The sequence below is a fragment of the Corylus avellana genome, chromosome ca4 (assembly GCF_901000735.1).
Source record: "Corylus avellana chromosome ca4, CavTom2PMs-1.0".
NCBI lineage: Eukaryota > Viridiplantae > Streptophyta > Magnoliopsida > Fagales > Betulaceae > Corylus > Corylus avellana.
In genome coordinates this window covers 34,704,418-34,724,318 of record NC_081544.1, presented here as the reverse complement: position 1 = coordinate 34,724,318, position 19,901 = coordinate 34,704,418, and the positions used below count along the sequence as shown (strand labels likewise).

Here is a 19,901-nt window from a genome sequence, read left to right as displayed (position 1 = left end):
TTCTTTCTAACATTCTAAATAGACCAGTAGATATTATTTTTACCATGTTGCTTTGGATAAAAGAAAAATTAATAGCATATGTTGTTTTATTTTAAAATATAAAACTAATAATATAGTTATGTCTAATTAAATTAATGTTACAATAATTCCACTCTTGTACATTAAAGCCCATTTATATCTTTTTTTTTTTTTTGAAAAAATTATTTTTTCCAATCTGTGTGAAAGAAAATTCCTTCAAATTAATATGTTCTAAAAACATGTAATTCTTATACACTCTAAAAAAAATATAAAACCTATTATTATTTTCACATTTATAGGGTTAGTTTACAAATTTATATGTTGTTCAAACCAGCTGCTAGATTGTAGTTACAGTAAATCGTGGCCTGCCCTGCGTTGAAAACCTGACACCCAACTGTTACTTGAATTTGCCATTTTGTTGAGAGATAGAGAGAGACAGGTGAAGGGGGATAAAGCAGTAATTTCAATGACCATCGACATTGTAACCTACTTGAAGTGACGTATAATAGATGAGACCTGAAGAAGGACCAAGTGATGTAAGATGAATGCCATTGAGGTGCCAATTTTCTCTTTTTTTAGGCCGTGGAATTGATGGATTTGAAAGTTTTCTTTAATTTAAAATCAACTATTCAAATAGTATAGTAAAAGCCTCTATGAAATTATGTTTAAAAACTAAAAATTTTAAACAAAAATTTCATTTTTAAGATTTTATTAAAACTACATTTTAACCATTTTTAAGTTTTAAACCCTTAAAAACTTATTTTAATTTTATGGGGAAACTTCAGTAAGGCTCCCTAAACTTTCGGCTGATTTTGCAGACTCCCTGAACTTCAAAAACTCTCATTTTGGACCCTTAAACATCCATTTTCTCTCACTTTGGACCCCTCCGTCAATTTTCAACGTTAGATTTAACGGTTTGAATTTTTTATACCCATTATACCCCTCGTTAAAACTACACCGTTTTGAATCCCTAAAAATTACAACTCACCCAGCCCAAAACGACGTCGTTTTGGGCATTAATTATTATTTTAAAAAAATAAAAATAAAAATAAAAGCAATTTAAACGGAGAATATCAGGAGTTTCCTGAGTTGGTGAACTGTGCCGACTAACTTATTTTAGCCAAGTCTCATCCTTCTCCCCTTTTTTTTTCCTTTTTTTTTTTTTTTTTTCTTTTTCTTTTTTCTTTGCTTTTTTTTTTTTAAAAAAAAAAAAGAAATTAATGCCCAAAACGGTGTTGTTTTGGGCTAGGGTGGGTGCTATAGTTTTGGGCATTTTTGGAATTTCAAGTGGGCTGGGTAGGGGTATAATGGGCATTTAACATTGAAAACTAATAGATGAGTCTAAAGTGAGAGAAAATGCAAGTTTAAGGGTCCAAAATGAGAGTTTTTAAAGTTCAAGGGGGGTCTGCAAAATCGGCCGGAAGTTCAGAGGGCCTTAGTGAAATTTCTCCTAATTTTTTTATCAAATGGATACTTTTTTTTTTTAAATAGACTTTTTATACCTCTCAAACGCAATCTCAAATTAGCCTACAAAATAAAGGAGGAAAAATCAGTGTTGTTAAGTTACCGAACTCAGGGTTTGGGGGCGATCAGGTTACTGCACCGGATCCATATACAAAATTGGCATGCATATATTCTTCTAAACGGTTGTGATTAAATATTGTTTAAAAGAAGATTTCTAAAGAGAATTTTTCATATTGAAGCAGCCCAGGGGCAATACGGTCAAATTAAACTGTTTATATGTAAGAAGTGGATAAGATCATGAGAGTTGAGAGTTTATGAATGATTGGCTGAATGCAGTATTGCTTGTAGATAGCATCCGTTTCATGAGATTCCGATCATGGCAATGCAATTAAGGATAAACACACGAAATGAGACTCAGAGGCAAAGCAGCCCTCCATTTATTTCATGGGGCAGACTAGATTTCACAAGTCTAATAAAAATATTATCACATCATTTAAAATTTTAAAATAACGTGATATCATGTACACTGATAAAAAAATAAAAAATCTTTTACTAGAAATTGAGAATCGCAGGATAGAGTGTGACTAAGAATGCACTTGATTCAAAAAAAACAAAAAATCTTTATCAAACACTACCTAAAAATGCATAACAGCTCGGCTAACGTTTACCCAGATAACAACGGCCATTTTCCCCATTGGCTGCTAAGAGAACTGTGACCCCCTAATGAAAGAATGGATACAGGAAACCCATATTCTTACAAAAATGAAACTAAATATATTTTACACCACCTCCTCACCAACCCAAGAAAGCATGAATGCCAAGGACGATAAGGGTCCAGGGAGTGAGCTGAGGTGCATATGGAAACTGGAAATGATGAGGCATTCCATTGCGCATCTCAATCACAAAATCAAGATCAGCCAAAATGATTTTTTTTTTTTTTTTTTGGCATCAATACATCCCCTTGAAAACAGGATTAGTTCGGCATATGCTTGCACCATATTCCTCATATTCAGCTTTTGTATGGCAAGCCTGCACATGTAGCACAACTTCCAGTCAAAAAAAAAGATTCAGACACAGAATATTTCAACTTGGGCGACATCATTGGTGAGCACAATCAATGAATCACAAGTGTCAAAAGCTACAATGACTGAAATTAACTTCTTATTTCTTATTTCTGTATAAGTGATCAGAACAAGTCAAATGAGGTAAGCTGGTTTTTAAGTAAGCTCGTTAGAATTTTAAATCTGTTTTAAGTGTCCATGTTATTGTCTTCTCTGATACCTATGAAATGGCCCCCCTTGACTCTTGAGAAGGGACATGCAAGACAATCCCATTTAACTAAATAATTGGGTTGAACAGGTAATAGGCAACACTAAAAGGCGGTATAGTCAACTGCACCAACATGCCTTCTACAGTACAGCAGAATACAAACTCGAGGATTCATGTGAGAGAGGTAAACTTATAGCAATCATTATTGTTTCGGTCCATTCACATGTGAGCGAAAAATTCATACCGCGAAAAATTCGGGAGTCGATGCAAGCACAGAACCTCCAAACCAAACTGCAAATCTCTGGATTGGGTGGCTGACTACATTGACTTCTACTGGTTGTGACTGAAGGCCCAGAAGGAAGGGAGCAAAAGGGCACCAAGAAAAAATGCTCAGCCTTTTCATATCATGATTAGCCACAATATATAACAAAACAAAGAAAAAAGCATAAACTAAAGATTCTTACTTTTACTTCCCCACCAAATCGAGCTTCTGATGCAAGAACCCTGGCATCCACAATCTTCTTAAGATCCCGTTGCAACCTCCTGTGGAAGTCCTTGAACATGGTTGAGCCTCCAGACAACACTATATTCTGTGAATAAAGGGGGGCAAAAACAAAATCAATGAGTTGTAAAGTAAATTATTATACACACAGCAAAACTTGAGAAAATTCAAAAACGCAAGAGGGCATACAACAATAACCCTTGTTTTAAGGTAACAATAACCTTTCATTACTGCACAAAAATAAAAGTATAGGATAGCATTTGAACCTCGAAACAAAAGCAATTCAAATAACCATATATGATGGATCGAAAGAGAAATATCCATGCCACAGCCCAGAAGTTTAAACAATCATGATCTTAAGTTAACGACTATTGGGTTATGGATAGTCAAAAGAAATTATGGCAAAAAAGTAATAAGAAATTGATAAATGGAAATACAATCCACCTAAATCTCAAGATCTATTTAACACAACTAAAAAATACAGTTGTAACTGTACAAGCCAACATCAGTACATATCAACCTTCCAACATACCTACTCTCTCTATTCCATTGGAATATTTTTTTATGAATATTATTCCATTGAAATATAACACATCCAAGAATAAAGTTTGAATAATTTTCTCAGAGCCTTCGTACTTCACCTTATACAAAGCTCTTCTTGTGTCAATTGGTGCAGACTGAATACACTTGTCGATTACAGCCGGTAAAGGGGTAGTAAACTCGCTGCTATAAATCTCAGGATTAAAGAAAACCTATAAGACACCAGAACAAAGTTCAGCAGCATGCAGTTGGTGAAAAGCTATTTAAAAGCACCAAAGTTCACCAGTGTATTATTTTCAACCTCTTTCATAAATGTTCTCCAAGTTTTATATCATGATTCTTGGAAACATAATCTTTGCAATTGTATCACTGACATTTAAAGTTAATGAGAGCCTGCCTATAGAGTCACCAAAGCCAAAACTTGAAAACATGGAGAATTTACATCAAGGGTAAACTTCCTCATCTTTTAGTTCCATAAATGAAGGAGTTGGCTCTAATTGTTTGAGAAGATTAATCTAATGTATGTTGCTAACACCTTGACGAGACTGTGCATGGTTAAATCTCAGATGGAAGTATATGAAGATCTCCTGAAATTTATATACCTGCTAATCTGGGATTCACCCAACCTCATTGTGCTGGATTGGTATTTCTAGTAGATAAGGCATCCAACAGGCCATGTGGAATATCAATTTAAGACAACCGGGATCAACAAAAATGGTATTGTCAAGGCTAAAATTATGAGTGAACATTTCATTATAACGGATCAATCACTGAAAACGAAATAACAACTCCATTGAACATCTACCAGAAAACCCAGAACTGGAATTATCTGCTTATGGTTTATTAAGTGATTAACACGGAGACACTTATATAAGGGCAAATTTAGTGAGACAGCTAAAACAAACCAAATCCTATGGTTATAACAGGTCCCCATTGCCAGCTCCTACCAACATCATAGTGAACAACATGGTTGCTTAAATTTTTTAAGTAATCAAGACTATATAGCTCATTAAGTTTGGACAACCACCCAATGTTCATTCAGTAGAATTAACTGAGGTGTTGGGACAGAGGAGAGAGTCAAAGATAAGATAGATCAAACCTCAGGGCCAAGAAATCGTTCATAGCCGATATCACAAGAGTATGGTGCCCCCGTCTTTGGTTTAATGCCTCTCCATTGCTTAATATACTTTGCTGGTTCTTTATCATGCTTATTGAACTCCTGAAATCATTGGAGAAATGAGAGTTATCATCAATTAATTTCTAGATTGAATATTCAGATTCCCACAATAGCCGAGTGGAGAAAGTAATATGAAGAGCTTTAAACCTGCAATACAATGCCCAGGACAAAGTAATAAAGAAAAAATGCAACCAATTGTAGTAAGATTTGTTCGACTCAAACTGCTATAAAAGTAAACTCACCTTGACGATGTCTGAACAAGTGTAGCAATACATTTCCTTCACTTTCCGAGCTACTTCAAACGAGTCTTCAGGGGGCACATTCTCCCCTCTTTCCTACATGAAACAAAAGAGTGCACAAATCACTCATCGAAAGGAGTTCAAAATTTTATCGTTTTTATATATTCATGAAAACAGATCCATACAAATCTAACAGCGAGGAGGGTCAGACAATAAGCTGTCAAATGGACCACAATTTCTTCTCTTAGATATCAATTCACTGATATGTTGAATTGATGGCATTCTATAAATCCAGCCCATATGAATCTAATGATGAGGGGTTTCTTTAATAAGGTCCTGAAAATTAAGACCAAGGTATTCCAGGAATTACATCTAAGGAATGCCCATTGCTATAGAAGCCAACAGCAAACCTTTATTGTTATTTCATGGCATTGTTCATTTGTTTATTGCTAATTAAAATTGCAACTCAGAAGAAATTATGTCTAAGTTACGACTCTTCATCATAACTCGGTCTTCAAATTTTACAACCTAAATAAATCTCATTATGGCTTTGGAATCTTTGCCAACAAAAAATTGTGATAACAGGGATGCAATAATAGGTACACATTTGACAACAGTTACCTTCCAAACAAAGCCAGAATAACCAATTAACTTACAGTTTGTATGATGAGATTCAAAGGGAACATACCCGCATAAGCTGCTGGACAAAAAGAGTAACATCTTTCCCAGTAAAAGGAATTGACTTAATGCTGCTCCCAATGACATAACCATCTGCAACAGGTACAACATGAGTAGCCCCATCTCCAACATCCACCACAACCCCTGTCATCTCACACTAAGAAGAACTGTAGGTCAATCTAAATGGAAAAAATCAAATAAATATTGATGATAACAGTAGAAAGAAGCATGTGTACAGAGATCTAGATAGATAGACCGATATATGTAGATTTCAGTCACAAAATTAAGAACTCTTTAATGGAAGTACATAATATCAACAAAACCAATCTACTCTGTATTAATAACAATAAAAAACAGCAGAAAAAACAAAACAAAACAAAACAACCCCTGCCAAGTTTCCGAGCAACACAACATACTTGGCAGATTAGTAATTTCATTCTGGTTTTCATTTGCCAGAAACGTATATATTAAAAGAGAAGGTGTATGAGTTAATGGTTTGAAGCTGTGCATAACAGAGTTTGTATGACTAATATGCTATATTGTTAAAGAAATCTTATAACAAGAGCTTCATCAAGCTGGTATCTCCCCCCTTTCTCTGGGAACAGAATTAAAAAAGTGTTAGTTATGCTCTCTCTAGAAATCGCATTACTGCCTCCTCTCTCCTCCCTTTCTCCCACTTACAAGATATTCATCCTTGAAAATATGTCACAACCTTTATGGAACAATCTGGACCTTCAGGTTGGCTAAAACCCGCATGCATATACCTATTGGAACCCTTGTTCCAACATTGCATTTAATGTGAAGCAAGGTGCTTCCATGTGAATGTCTGGCTGATTTGTGGAAGCGTGAGTTTGAGATAGCCTAAGTTTGAGTCTATGAGTGAGCATATAATGTTTGCGCGGTGCACCTGTAATGTTGTTATGAGGACCAGATGTGAGTGTGTAGCTGTATCATACAGGTGTTTTTTTTGAATGCCTTATCTCCGACTCCTCCGTGTAAGTTTTCTCAACAAATAAGAAGTTAAGAATTATCATTAAAAAAAAAAAAAAGAATCACATATTTTTCACTCAAAGAATAGTAAATGAGTTTGTTACTATCATTTCTCAACACGACAGGGGGGCTCTATCGAATTCTCAATCAACTTTAACAAACTCTCTTTGTAGTAGTACTCGCCCAAATGAATAAACTATAATTTCAATCGAATTCAATAATTCCACTATTCTAATTCATTTTGGGCTAAATTGAACATCATTCTGAAATTAACAAAAACCAGTTAATCCTCAGCTTCTAAATCCAAAAAATACAATATAATTCTTGAACGTCGAAACCAACCTTAGACGTCGTGTACCCAGCCGCAAGAGCGAGCACCGAATTAACCGCTATATAAAGCCCAGGAACATTGAACGTCTCGAACATAATTTCACCAGTATACTCGCGACTCTCTGGTGCAGTAAGCGGGCTCTCGGTCAATAGAAAGTAATGATCTTCTGGATCACACCGCAAATAGTTAAATATACACTGCTGCCAGAACCGCTCCATTGCGTCCCAATTGTCCACCTGCCCATGCCGAATCGGATAGCTGAGATTGTAAGTACTGCTAGATCGAGATCTTGCAACCGCCTCGTCCCCTATGAAGAAGTCTAGATCGGCCATTACGCCAGCACTGTGCTGCGCTAGCCAATTGGCTTTGGAAGAGCTCCGTGATTGGTTCAGAAACGATTCGTTCACGGCAACTACTGTCGGAGCGATGAAGCACGGCTCAACGTTACCGGCGAATCCCATCTTAGTATAACTGCAATGAAAAAAGGTAGAGAACTTATAGAAAACCAAATTGATTAAATTATTTTGTCAAACAGCTGGTGTGACTGTGAGGTGGTATAAATTAAATACATACAAACCCACATGATTATAGGAAAAATTAAGCGAAACCAATAGGGCGTTCCGTCAAACAGGTGGTACAAGAAGAAAAGGTTTAAGGGATACCCGGAAGGGCATTTCGTCAAACAGTTTGTGCGCCTATATACGATACATATGCAACTGAGTGTTTAAATGCAGAAATGCATAGAGGCGTACCCGGTGCCGTTGTCGATGACTACAGCGGGGCGTGAGGTAGCGGGGTCCATCAGAATGAGAAAGAAGGAGGTGTCTCAGTTGGAGGTGGACCTGCGGCTGAGATCCAAGAGAGCGCTTAGGGCAGAGGATCATCGTAGAGAAGGGCGCTTTGAGAAGCGCGAGGATGAAGAATACGAAGAAGAACGTGTCGGTGATGGCGAGGCGGGCTTGGATCTTAAGCGAAAGCAGCAACTCAACGCACAGGAGTTGGTGATTGCTCCACCCATTTCAACAACAATGACAAGCATATGCGCCGAATCGAACTGGTCTTATCAATTTCTGCATCATGGTTGTGCGTGTGGAGTGTGTGTGCGCGCGTTCCTTCGATACCTTTCTTGGCAATCAAACACAAAGAACACAACCACGACCCCTCTCTCTCTCTCTCTCTCTGGACTCTTCTCTTTTTCAATTCCTAAATTGCTGTTTAGTTTTATATCTGACGGTGGCTAAAGGACGGTCAGATTTCAGCTTTTGAGGCAGTTTTTTTGGGTCCCATGTGAAATCGAGTGGCTGTGAGCTTGCGGAATGGTTGCAGTGGAACACTTCTCGTTGACGTCGGTGAGTCAAGTCTCGTGTGCCAGTGTGGAGCAAAAAAAATTCTTCGCTAGTTAACTTTGATTCAAATCTTGGGTTGTTTTTTAATTTTTACATACAGTATTCTGATTTGATTCGTGCTTCTGTTTCACAGTCTTATTTATTCTTTTTAAAATATGTCATTATTTTATAAGATTGTAATGCGTTATTTAGATAATAAATTTTGAAAAAAAAATAAAAATTGAGAAGCTTAATTAATATTCCTCTTGTCAATAAAGATTCATGCTTCTCATTAGACCTTGTTTTGGTTAAATAATAAAGGGGTAACTGCACTTTAAATTCATGAATTATCATTTGATTTGATAATTTTTCCTCAAACTTCAAAATCTATTAATTTGAACTCCTAAACTTTCAATTGCAATCAATTTAAATCTTTCCGTCATATTTTAAACGTTAAAAGTAAGATAATGATATTTATACCCCTGACTTTTTTTATAAAATTTTAAATGTACCCTTAATTCCAAATTATAAATACATAAATAAAAACAAAAATCATGAATATTTTGGTCTTTTTATATATTTTCGTTATAAGTTAACGACTAAATCTGATGGAGGGGTTCAAATTGACTGCAATTAAAAATTAAGGAGTTCAAATTTAGAGGTTTTGAAGTTTGAGGGCTTGTCAAATCGTGTGGTAATTCATGGGTCTAAAGTGAAATTACCCCAATAATAAAAGTTTATTATATGATAAATTTTTTATATATTTTTTTTAATGCTACTTTTTGGGGTTTAATTGTAACTATTTGGAAAATCAGTAGGTATAAAGTGATATACCGTTTTATTAAAATAAAAATTTTAAAAATTTAAAAATAAATAAAAAAATTGAACAAAATTTTATTTAGTTATAGATAAAAAATAAATCAAACAAGATAAACAGTCTATATATTGGGGAACGAAATAAAAATAGTGGTTTATATATAGTTTTTCTTTGTTGAAATGCCTTGTATCGAACAGCCTGTGCACTTGAAGAGAAAAACTTGGACATAGTTTGAGAATAATAAATAATTATTACATGATGCCTAGAGTAAGCCAAATAAGCAATCTCATGTTCATGAGAATCCTATTGAATTCATAATCATTCATAAATATAGGTTTAGTTTAGCCGCATTACATAAAAAAAGCAATGCTTAAACCACATTTTTATTTTATAAATATTCTACAATGCTGGTAGGTTAATTCTAACAAACCCTATAATTGCTATTTTATTTTAATAATTATTTATTTAAAATTTTGTTTGAATTGTCACGTCAGCATTGAACAGTAAAAATGTAATTTATAGCATTATTTTTTTCAATAATTCAAATTCTCATACATCATAATCGAGAAAAATGTGGATGCCGAAATAATGTTAAATTTCCTTAACCAAACACTATGTAAGATCGTCGCATATGAGACATTGTCATCCAATGCGCAACCTCCAATAAAAATGGCTTATCCAACCTAATTAGTAGTTCTAGATGATTTAAAATTGCATGCAATAATTTGTAGCCACCTTTGAATGTTTGTTGATGCATTATGATTTAGGGAATTAGATCGGGTGAAGTTTCGATTGAAATTTAATTTATCGGGATTGAAATACATGTCATGTCTCTTGTAATGGGAAAAAGACTCGGCATATTCTATAATTTAGAATCTTAGAGCATTGACATTTTTAACAAGCATAGAGGTTATCATTTCTCTTCTTTATTTCATGATTTGGTCAAATAATTCTGAATTTTTATTTTATTTTATGATCTGACAAATTCCAATGTGAACTTCTAATTTAGAGTTACTATAATTAAAACTTAAAATAAGACGTTGCCTTGGAAGAGCATCTGCACCCTGCAGGTTTGTCGCCACGTTGAATCAGCAACACATGTGACACGTCACGTGCCTTGGCACTTTCGCTACCTGTGATTCGTGACCATCAAATCGAAACGTTGATCTGTGGATGGGACCCGGACAACGTGGGACGAACCTATTGAAATTTACAACTTTGTTGTACTTGAACGAATCTCCGGTACATGTATTTTACTCCCCTAATTTTCCTTTATTTTTTCCCCTCTTTTTCTTCTTTTCCGTCCAATTACAATGATTGTGTAGTTGCTTTAGCAGATCCAAATATAAAAAAATCTCTCTTTGTACAGTTGACGGAACCGATAGTCTAGTTAACGGTAAATAAGCTAAGGTAAAATATCTCCCCCTTTCCCTTATTTGATTAGAAAAAAAAAAAAAAAAAAAAAAAACTTCAATGCTTAATTAGTAAAATATTTAAAAAATAAGCTAACGAGAAGGAAGTATAGGAAAAAAATTGCTTACCTCATAGTAAGAGTCATTACCTTCGTTTATAAGACTGCCATCAATATCTCAAGTGGACTTGAAATGGCAAAAGTTGAAGGTAAAATGGACTAATATAAAAAGTCATATATATATTAATGAATTGTTTTTCTTTGGGGATGCTTCAAGGGCTCCTCTTATTGATCAAAGTTTAAATTTGCAGAATTATAAATTGAGGGATATAATTCTTTTTATGATTCTCTTACTACATGTTTGTCAGACGCATGACTGTCGGTATAAGAATCGCTAGTTGACGACTCCCTCGAGAAAAAGTTGACTCATTGAGTACAACCCAACTTGAGGGCAAATAAAGCTTCATATGTTTAAGGATAATTGAATTTACAAGATTTATATTGGCCTTAACGACTCGAGAAAGCCTTTAGTAAATGATATTACCAATTTATAATCTAAATGTTCACCTAATTACAATAATGGGGAAATTATATTTAGCTTCTCACTTTTTATTGGATTTCAATAAAAATCAATGGAAAATGTTTATGTTTGACCAAAATTTTAAATAAAACCAAACACTAAAAAATAGGAAAAAAGAAAAATGATTTACGGGATTAAACCATAAATGATTTACGTATTTAAATTTGTCCACGCACACTCCATTGTTGCAAAATTATATCATGACTTGTGTCCCTTTCGTTTTAAACGATAAATCATCATTCATCCGGGTAAAATGAAGGAAGAGTTATTGGTATTGTATTCATGAATTATGTATTAAGATTAAGAAAGAGTCCACAGACAACGCGAAGCGCCGAACATCTACTGTTCCTGATGAACCTCCGCCCACTCCACCACCACCACCACCACTCTCCAGTCCAGTTCGATCCCCTTGTTCAGCTGTCGCTTTCATCCCTCGAAATTTCCCAAACTACCCCCAAACAAAACCGCAATCATAGCCGCGGAAAGGTCAACATCGTCATTCCGAGAACTTCAATGGGCCTGGCCCAAAGAAAAAGAAGTTTCCCCTCACCCAACGAACACAAGCATCCCCACCCAAACACAAATGCGCACGGTAGCTGTCTCCCTCCCTCCCACTCCACTCCCACTTCCCCCTCCCTTCGCTCTGTAGTACAAATACAAAAACCAAAGCGCACCACCAAACCAATGCATTTATAATACTCACTTTAATCTACGATCAATCTAATCAAATTAACTAAAATGCCCCTACCCTTCCAACCCACGCAGTGCTCTGTGTCACTACTGAATTTTCTGACCACTGCCTTAAATGGATCTCTCTGTCCCTACGCCCACTTCGCTTTATAACCAGCCTTAACTGCCTTCCACTCTTGCTCCCTCCCTCCCTCTCTCTATGTCATTGCCCAAACGCTTCGTTTCACAGTGCTGCGATCGCGTCCGGCTACATTGCCTGAACCGGCTCAAGTCGGAGCTTCTTGTTCGTAGGGACCGGTTTTGGCACTGATTAGTGTGGTTGATGATGGTGCGCAGTGGATTTTTTTTGTTTGTTTCTTTGTTTGGATGGTTTTTGAGCGATTGAGATGAATCCGCTGTGCTGCATTGCTCCGGTTTCGATCGATCGGGACCGTGCCAACCCCGTCGGTGCGAAATCCCCGGGTCAGTGCCAGATAGGGCTCGACGCGCCGGTGAGAACCGTGAGCTACACCAGACCCAGCCTCTCAGCTCAGGTGTCGTCGGCGGGTACCGAATCGGACAGGGTTTCTGCGGCGGTGAACCACGACGCCGAGGATGCGGTCACCGAGGCGAGGGATTCGAAGGCGTACGGCGGCGTGAGTGGCGGAGTGGCGGGGATTCTGTACAAGTGGGTGAACTACGGGAAGGGATGGAGGTCGAGGTGGTTCGTGCTCGAGGACGGCGTGCTCTCGTACTACAAGGTTCACGGGCCGGACAAGATTCTGATCAGCCCAGCGAGAGAGAAGGGCGTGAGGGTGATCGGCGAGGACTCGGTGAGGTATATGCGGAAGGCTAATTGGAGTAGCAACCGGCTCGGCGGGTCGGCCAGGCAGTGGAAGCCTTTTGGCGAAGTGCACTTGAAGGTTTTTTTTTTTTTTTGGCCTTTAGCTTGATCCAATGCAATACGCGTAGCGATTTGATTGGTTATGTGTTGTTTGATTTGTTTGGTTAATTTGTTAGTTTAACTTGAACCAAAGGTTTAGATTTACTATAATTAATGATGATCTTAATCAGTTCGTGTGATAGTGTGGAGGACTAGAAAACATATTTGAATAAAAAAATTTCTTCTTTTTTGTTTTGTTTTTGCTTTTTTTAATTGTTTGAAATAGTGTCTGGTTAGACTGGTTAGTTTGACTCACTGTGCCGGTAATTTGTAGAGACTACGCAAAGGGGGCTTCTTTCCAGAAGTAGTCAAGCATGTAGTAGAACACTGAAAAGGAACCAAGTAAATTTGGGAACAACTCTTTGCAGGACAAGAGAGAGAACAGTTGTTGTGTAGAGAAAGAACAATCTTTTTATGACAATGGAATCCCAAACTGAAGATAGCCTACTTTAGGGACAAGTAGTCCGCAACCATGCATATAGATACAGAGACTAACTTTTCTTTTTCTTTATTCAACTTTTTTGTCTTGAAATTGAAATGTATTTCTAAATATGTCCAATTTGAATGGGGAAACCAAAAGTAGGGTAAATGTCATGAGGATTCATGTTACCACTTTAACAGCTTACACATGCATGCGAACTCTAGTTCTATCTTGTATGGATGTCTGAAATGTGGTATACTGACAGAGGAGCTATACTTTCTGAAAAGATCTATCACTCCTATAATTTCTACTTCCATTTATTGATTCGTAAGATGCTTTTGGTAACTTCAGTTATGCCCTTGATAAAGTAAATGTGATCTATGCAAGTTTGGTTGATTAATGTTGTTGTCATACCCAAGGCCCTCCTAAAGAGATTTTCATGAATCCGAATTCATTTGTGTTGTTCTCATTTGTGTAAGTGGTCATTGTACCCAAGGAAAGTAGACTCTTATCCGTGTTTTCACCCAATATGCAGTTCATAATTAAAGTTGGATGTTTTCACCCATATCTCCAAATGGTTCTTGCTCTGTTTAAATCACTGTCACATAACCTCATACTTGATAATCATATAGAAGTTCCTGCAAACCTACAAACAGTTTCCAATAATCAAAGGATAGTTATTTTTTTTCCTTTCTGTCCCCACTCATGCTGCTATGCAGTTGTTGCACCTACAATTTGTTGTGAATAGCTGACTTATCCTCATGGCGCAACTATTTTTTCATTTTTTTTCTCACCTTTTTTGTTGTTGGTGTGATTATGTAAATTTAGTATGTGCTTGTGACCTCTATGTTACATAGTTTCCTTTGTTTTAGTGGTTGCTGAAATTTCTGTGTCTCTGCCTTACAGGTTTCTTCAGTTCGTGCAAGCAAATCTGATGATAAAAGGCTTTCCATATTTACTGGAACAAAAACTCTTCACTTGCGTTGTGTATCTAGGGACGACAGATCTGCGTGGATTGAGGCACTCTTGGCTGCTAAGGATCTATTCCCTAGAGTTTTGACTTGCATTGAATTTGCACCTACTGAAGATGTAGTTGTTTCAACAGAGAAGCTTCGGTTACGGTTATCGCAGGAAGGCATTGGTGAGACAGTCATCAAAGATTGTGAATCAATCGTGCTCTTAGAAGTCTCTGAGTTGCAAAACCGGTTGAAGGCTCTTCATCATAAACATGTTATGTTGTTAGACAAATTGAGACAATTGGAGGTACTTGTCGTGCTTCCATTTCTCCATCGTGTTTCATGACCCTGCTAAAGATCATTAAATTGTATGGATGATTGTGTGAGATTGAGCTGGTTAGCTCCTGTTTATTTTTTATACTTTGTTGTGGTATTCTATCTTTGTATGTTTTGTGTTTAATGGTAACTTATGCGGCTAAAGCAGGTTTTGGTGTCTGGTGTAATATAAGATAGTTGATGCACCAGCTTCAAAACCACAGGGACCTTATCCTTACGCTTTTTTTTGTTTTATTTCCTTGTGGCTTTTTAATGCAAGTTCTTATATCGTGGCTACCAAATATTTGTGAAATATCTTATGAAATGGTAGGCCTATATAAAAGGGTAGAGAAACATCCTTGTTTTGGGGGCCACCCTCAAGATCAAAATTCTTGCATGGCCCTGACAACACAGTTTCCTTTTTCAATTGATACGTTTCTGTTTTACTATTGGATAAATATTTTTGATGGAAAACTTCCTAGTTTGAGGAATAATATTTCCTTCTAAATTTGTTTTGCAGACGGAGAAAATAGAGCTGGAAACTACTGTAGTGGATGAAACAAAAGAACGCGAGTCATGTTGTGGACAAGGGAATAGAAGATTTAGTGGTTAGTTATGCTTTCTATGGTAATAGTGTTTTGTTAAATTCATATTTCTTAAACCTGGACTGACTTAGTAAGTTACCATACAAAAAGTTCATTAAGACGAGTACATGGAAATTTCGGGTATTACATGGAGAACAAGTTTCTGATCCTGTACAGAATTCTGCATTTGAAGTACTCTTAATTAACTAAAGATGCTGTTATAGCTTAAGATATAATTCCGCATAGACACTTATACATAACTTATTGAACTGAAACCAGTCTTTGGTACAATCCCAGCATTAATTTTTCTTTTCTGGCTGGGGATTCTTTGGTATAATCCTAGGCCGTCAAACCAGTCTTTCATATTTACTTTTTCTACGACAACGAACTCAGTGAGATTGCTCAAAAAGTTCACCCTCCCCCACGTGGTTTTCTCCATCTACCATATTACTTTCATACATGCATGTATATATATAATCTTCTCATTTCTTATCTTCATTTTACAGATTTCTATTCTGTCATGTCAGAGGGCAGTGCAACGGACTCTTGTGCAGATAATGAGAGTCAAGATGGAGCAGATGTGGAAACAGATGAAGATGACAGAACATACTTTGATACCAATGATTTTTTGTCTTCAGATGCTTTAAGAAGTGCGTCGTATAGGAGTCGGGAAACTCTGGGTTCTTGTATATATGATAGAGATTCTTTCTTTTCTGATCGTTCGCACGGAATTGAGAAGGAGATCAGGGTAATTCAATATCCATATGTCAAAAGAAGGGATAATTTGCCAGAACCAAAGGAGAAAGAGAAGCCCGTTGGATTGTGGTCAATTATCAAGGATAATATTGGAAAGGATCTCTCTGGAGTTTGTCTTCCTGTTTATTTTAATGAACCACTGTCTTCATTGCAAAAGTGCTTTGAAGATCTGGAGTATTCATACTTGGTTGATCGAGCACTGGAATGGGGAAAGCAGGTCAGGTCTCAGCTGTGCTTTCTTTTGTCGCAAAGCAGATTTAAAGCATGATGTCCTAGTTACATTTACATTCCAGGTAGTTGAGATGCTGGCCTTAGTTTTATTCATTTAATGCTTAGGAATCTTGTGTAGAGTTTGCCCACCACAAAATGTTCGCTATGAACTTTTGTAGATGAAAAGAGAAGATGGGGTCGGCTGGGGAGGGGGGTGGGTGGGGGTGTTAGTTTTAAGCTGGGGCCTTGGCTTATAGCCCACACTTTCTCCTCTCCTTAGTTGCTGCTATGGGGATCCAAGGCCTTGAATTCTCTCACCCTCCTAGGAAGAGGTAGCCAGAGGCCTGTTCTCCAGGGTGTTACTGAAAGGAAAATGAATTCAATGTGAACTATTATTCAGCTCCATCCACTCACCCCTTCCTGATTGGGCCAGTTAGGCTTAACATATTTTCTTTTCTTCAGGGAGTTGGTCCTACTATGCTTCATCTAGTGGACAAGTTTTGGTTCTAGATGGTCAATGGTATTGTAGGTGTAGATACCTACGTTTGCTTCTTTGTTATTAATTATTGAACTAGCTATGTAATTTAAAAGAGAAGATATATAGAGAACTCTTTAACAGGCAAGTGCAGTCTATGTAACAATATAGCAAGGGACCAGCAATTGTGAAAATGTAGTTGACAGTTTGAATTTTGGATATAGAAGAGTGTTCTCTGAGGGCAACACAGTCTCTCCCTCCATCCCCTTGGCCAACTTCTTAAGCCCTGATTTATGGGGCTTTGTGAAAATCTAGTTCGATTTCGCTTTTCTCCTCCCTCCCTCCCTAACCCTAAGAGTGTGTTTTGGTTATAGATTTTTCAAGGCAGTTTCGTTTAATGAAGAATTTCTATAAAAAAAAAAGAAGAGGAAAGGAATTAAAAAAAATTGGAGGAGTTGAGATTTAATTGCAAGCTGTAGCAATTGTCTTTTTCTGGATTTATTCTTTAGTGGTTACAAAATAATTTATATTGGTTCTTGTATTTTCAATCTTATAATTGGGTCAATGTATGTGTGAGACTTATGACTTAAAAGTGCAGACTTTTTGTGGTGCAGGGGAATGACTTGATGAGAATTTTAAACATTGCAGCCTTTGCTGTATCTGGTTATGCGTCAACAGAAGGTCGGCAGTGCAAACCCTTCAATCCTCTGCTTGGGGAGACATATGAGGCTGATTATCCGGATAAAGGACTTCGTTTTTTCTCTGAAAAAGTAATTCTTCACTCTTCTAACACATTTTTCTTCGAAGTTTTGACCTTTTAGCTTTATTTTCCTTGGAACCACAGGAAAGATGACTGAAGTTATGTCTTTCTTGCATCATTGTTCCAACTCATTGAATTTTGAGTTTTGCAGTGAATGCTCAAATAGTTTGTAAACCACTAATTCTTGTCTAACAAGCAGCTTCCTCTCAGGTGAGTCATCATCCAATGGTTGTTGCTTGTCACTGTGAAGGAAGAGGATGGAAATTCTGGGCAGATTCCAATCTCAAAGGCAAGTTTTGGGGCCGTTCTATTCAGCTTGATCCTGTAGGTGTCCTTACTCTGCAGTTTGAGGATGGTGAGACTTTTCAGTGGAGCAAGGTTACCACTTCGATTTATAATATCATACTAGGTAAAATCTATTGTGACCATTATGGCACAATGCGCATTAAGGGCAGTGGCAATTACTCCTGCAAGCTCAAGTTCAAGGAGCAGTCTATCATAGACCGAAATCCACATCAGGTAAGCTTTGTTGTTATGAAGGAAAGGGTAAAAGACACAATATCAGGCACTCTTCACACTTTCTGTTTGATAAGACACATTGGAAAAAAGATTAATTTCTATAAGAAATTTTTTTTTCAAGCATTTCGGACCAGTTATACTATTGAAAGCTGCTAAATGACCTAACAAGCAGTACTAAACAAAAGTTTTTCTTTTTTTCCCTCACTGCTCTTTGGTTTTGTTCCTTCCAGAGTTCTTTGCTTTGTGATGAGAGTTCCACTTCTATGTACAACATGGAAGGGAGATAGAGGAGATTGGTGATTATTACCTTTTTCGCTCTCATCCATGAAGTATATTATATGCAAGTCAAATGGAACTTTATAAATTACCAAAGGAAGAAGAAATAAAATATATATTTTCATCGTCATAACATGACAGGAAATTTGGTGCTTCCCTTCCACCACCCCCTCCTCCCCTTACTGGAAAGAGAAGGCTCAGTTGTCATTCAGAAACTGTACTTTATGTGTGAACCTTGCTGAAAAAATTTCAAAGCCTTTAACGTGAAAGTTAAAATTGACAATTCCATAAGTGAGTGGTGTAGAGACCATTTTGCCAACTTCTCCGCTTACTGGTAAGGATTTTATAAAATTTCAGGTCCATGGATTTGTGCAAGACAATAGAACTGGAGAGAAGGTAGCTATGTTGGTCGGGAAGTGGGATGAGGCCATGTACTACGTGCTGGGAGATCCAACTACAAAGCCTAGGGGTTATGATCCAATGACAGAAGCTGTACTGCTGTGGGAAAGAGATAAATTTGTTACCAAGACAAGATATAATCTCTCTCCTTTTGCAATATCCTTAAACGAACTGACACCTGGGTTATTGGAGAAATTGCCTCCAACTGACTCGAGGCTGAGGCCGGATCAAAGACATCTAGAGAACGGAGAGTATGAATTAGGAAATGCAGAGAAGCTAAGACTTGAGCAGTTACAGAGACAGGTATTCACCTTTACATCCCCTGCTGTATGTGTCCTTGCGTTTAAGTCTAATTGGAATTGGGGATAAGCCGAGTATTTTATGTCATTTAGACTCAGGTCAGGGTATGCGTTAACTAGTTGTGGATTGCTTCCTGTGTTTCTCCAAAATGCTTAAACCGGCAATTTTCATAACAATTGGCTGCTGGAGGAAACTTAAAATATTTTGATGGTCTTTGATCATTAGTTATGATAATGCTTTCTGCGGTGGCCTAAATAATGTAAGAAATATAATTCTCTGGATATATATATATATATATAATTCTCTGATGAGTGCTACTGCAATTTATTTAACATTAGGTCTCCTTAAATTTTTTTCATCATGTAATAGGCACATTGAGCGGCTGCTGTTTATTTTGTAATGCAGGCAAGGAAGTTGCAGGAGAGGGGGTGGCAGCCAAGATGGTTTCAGAAGGACGAGGATGGTTGTTACCGTTATATGGGTGGATACTGGGAGGCAAGAGATAAAAGGAACTGGGATGAAATTCCTGATATATTTGGCCAAAGTAGTGATTTCCCTTCTTGCTCAGGAGAAGAGTAAGGTGTCCACTGGTCCCATCTTACTCTAAATTATTTTGGTTTCCTTGTTTACCTCTACTGGATTTGAGTTTAGATGTAGCTACTCTCAAGTTATAAAGAAGCTCGTAAAAAGTTTTAATCTAAAATTTTAAGGCTTTTGTGATCTAATTTGTTCTTATCAATTGAGGGCGGTATTTATTATTTATCATGGTGCATGCTTTTCCTTTTAAGCTTGGTTTTTTAGAGGAATTCGTACAGCGCCCACTAGTAATCCACATACAAGTGCCAATGGGCTTTTCCTCCAGCAGCCAGTGTTTCTCGTACAGAGTTCATATCGCTGGAGTGTTTCTCCATAACAGAGCTCTCCAGTAATCCAACTGGAAGCGTAATTATGAAAAGACTCCACTTGTTTTGACGAGA

The 19,901-nt window shown here is 37.0% G+C and overlaps 2 protein-coding genes across 2 annotated transcripts; one reads left to right on the top strand and one right to left on the bottom strand.

Moving 5' to 3' along the window:
* Positions 1-1,896: 1,896 nt before the first annotated feature.
* On the bottom strand, positions 1,897-8,415 carry LOC132180032 (actin-related protein 3). Its single transcript, XM_059592877.1, has 9 exons — positions 7,961-8,415; positions 7,220-7,679; positions 5,898-6,044; positions 5,213-5,305; positions 4,893-5,012; positions 3,895-4,005; positions 3,216-3,341; positions 2,996-3,094; positions 1,897-2,511 (listed from the first exon to the last, which is right to left on the bottom strand). The coding sequence occupies exons 1-9, from the start codon at positions 8,008-8,010 to the stop codon at positions 2,431-2,433; spliced, it is 1,287 nt and encodes a 428-aa protein (XP_059448860.1). The 5' UTR covers positions 8,011-8,415; the 3' UTR covers positions 1,897-2,430.
* A 3,496-nt stretch (positions 8,416-11,911) lies between these two features.
* Positions 11,912-19,649, top strand: LOC132180031 (oxysterol-binding protein-related protein 1D). The gene is made up of 8 exons (XM_059592876.1): positions 11,912-12,933; positions 14,281-14,637; positions 15,166-15,253; positions 15,736-16,202; positions 17,285-17,440; positions 17,641-17,949; positions 18,583-18,927; positions 19,330-19,649. The coding sequence occupies exons 1-8, from the start codon at positions 12,418-12,420 to the stop codon at positions 19,501-19,503; spliced, it is 2,412 nt and encodes an 803-aa protein (XP_059448859.1). The 5' UTR covers positions 11,912-12,417; the 3' UTR covers positions 19,504-19,649.
* Positions 19,650-19,901: the final 252 nt, after the last annotated feature.

Coding starts and splice junctions, on each gene's coding strand:
- LOC132180032 (XM_059592877.1), bottom strand. CDS start 8,010: ATGGACCCCGCTACCTCACGCCCCGCTGTAGTCATCGACAACGGCACC. Junction 5,013..5,212: donor CTTGTTCAGACATCGTCAAG/GTGAGTTTACTT, acceptor CAATGATTTCAG/GAGTTCAATAAGCATGATAA. Junction 3,095..3,215: donor GATTTGGTGGGGAAGTAAAA/GTAAGAATCTTT, acceptor CTGGGCCTTCAG/TCACAACCAGTAGAAGTCAA.
- LOC132180031 (XM_059592876.1), top strand. CDS start 12,418: ATGAATCCGCTGTGCTGCATTGCTCCGGTTTCGATCGATCGGGACCGT. Junction 15,254..15,735: donor AGGGAATAGAAGATTTAGTG/GTTAGTTATGCT, acceptor TTCATTTTACAG/ATTTCTATTCTGTCATGTCA. Junction 17,950..18,582: donor TAGACCGAAATCCACATCAG/GTAAGCTTTGTT, acceptor ATAAAATTTCAG/GTCCATGGATTTGTGCAAGA.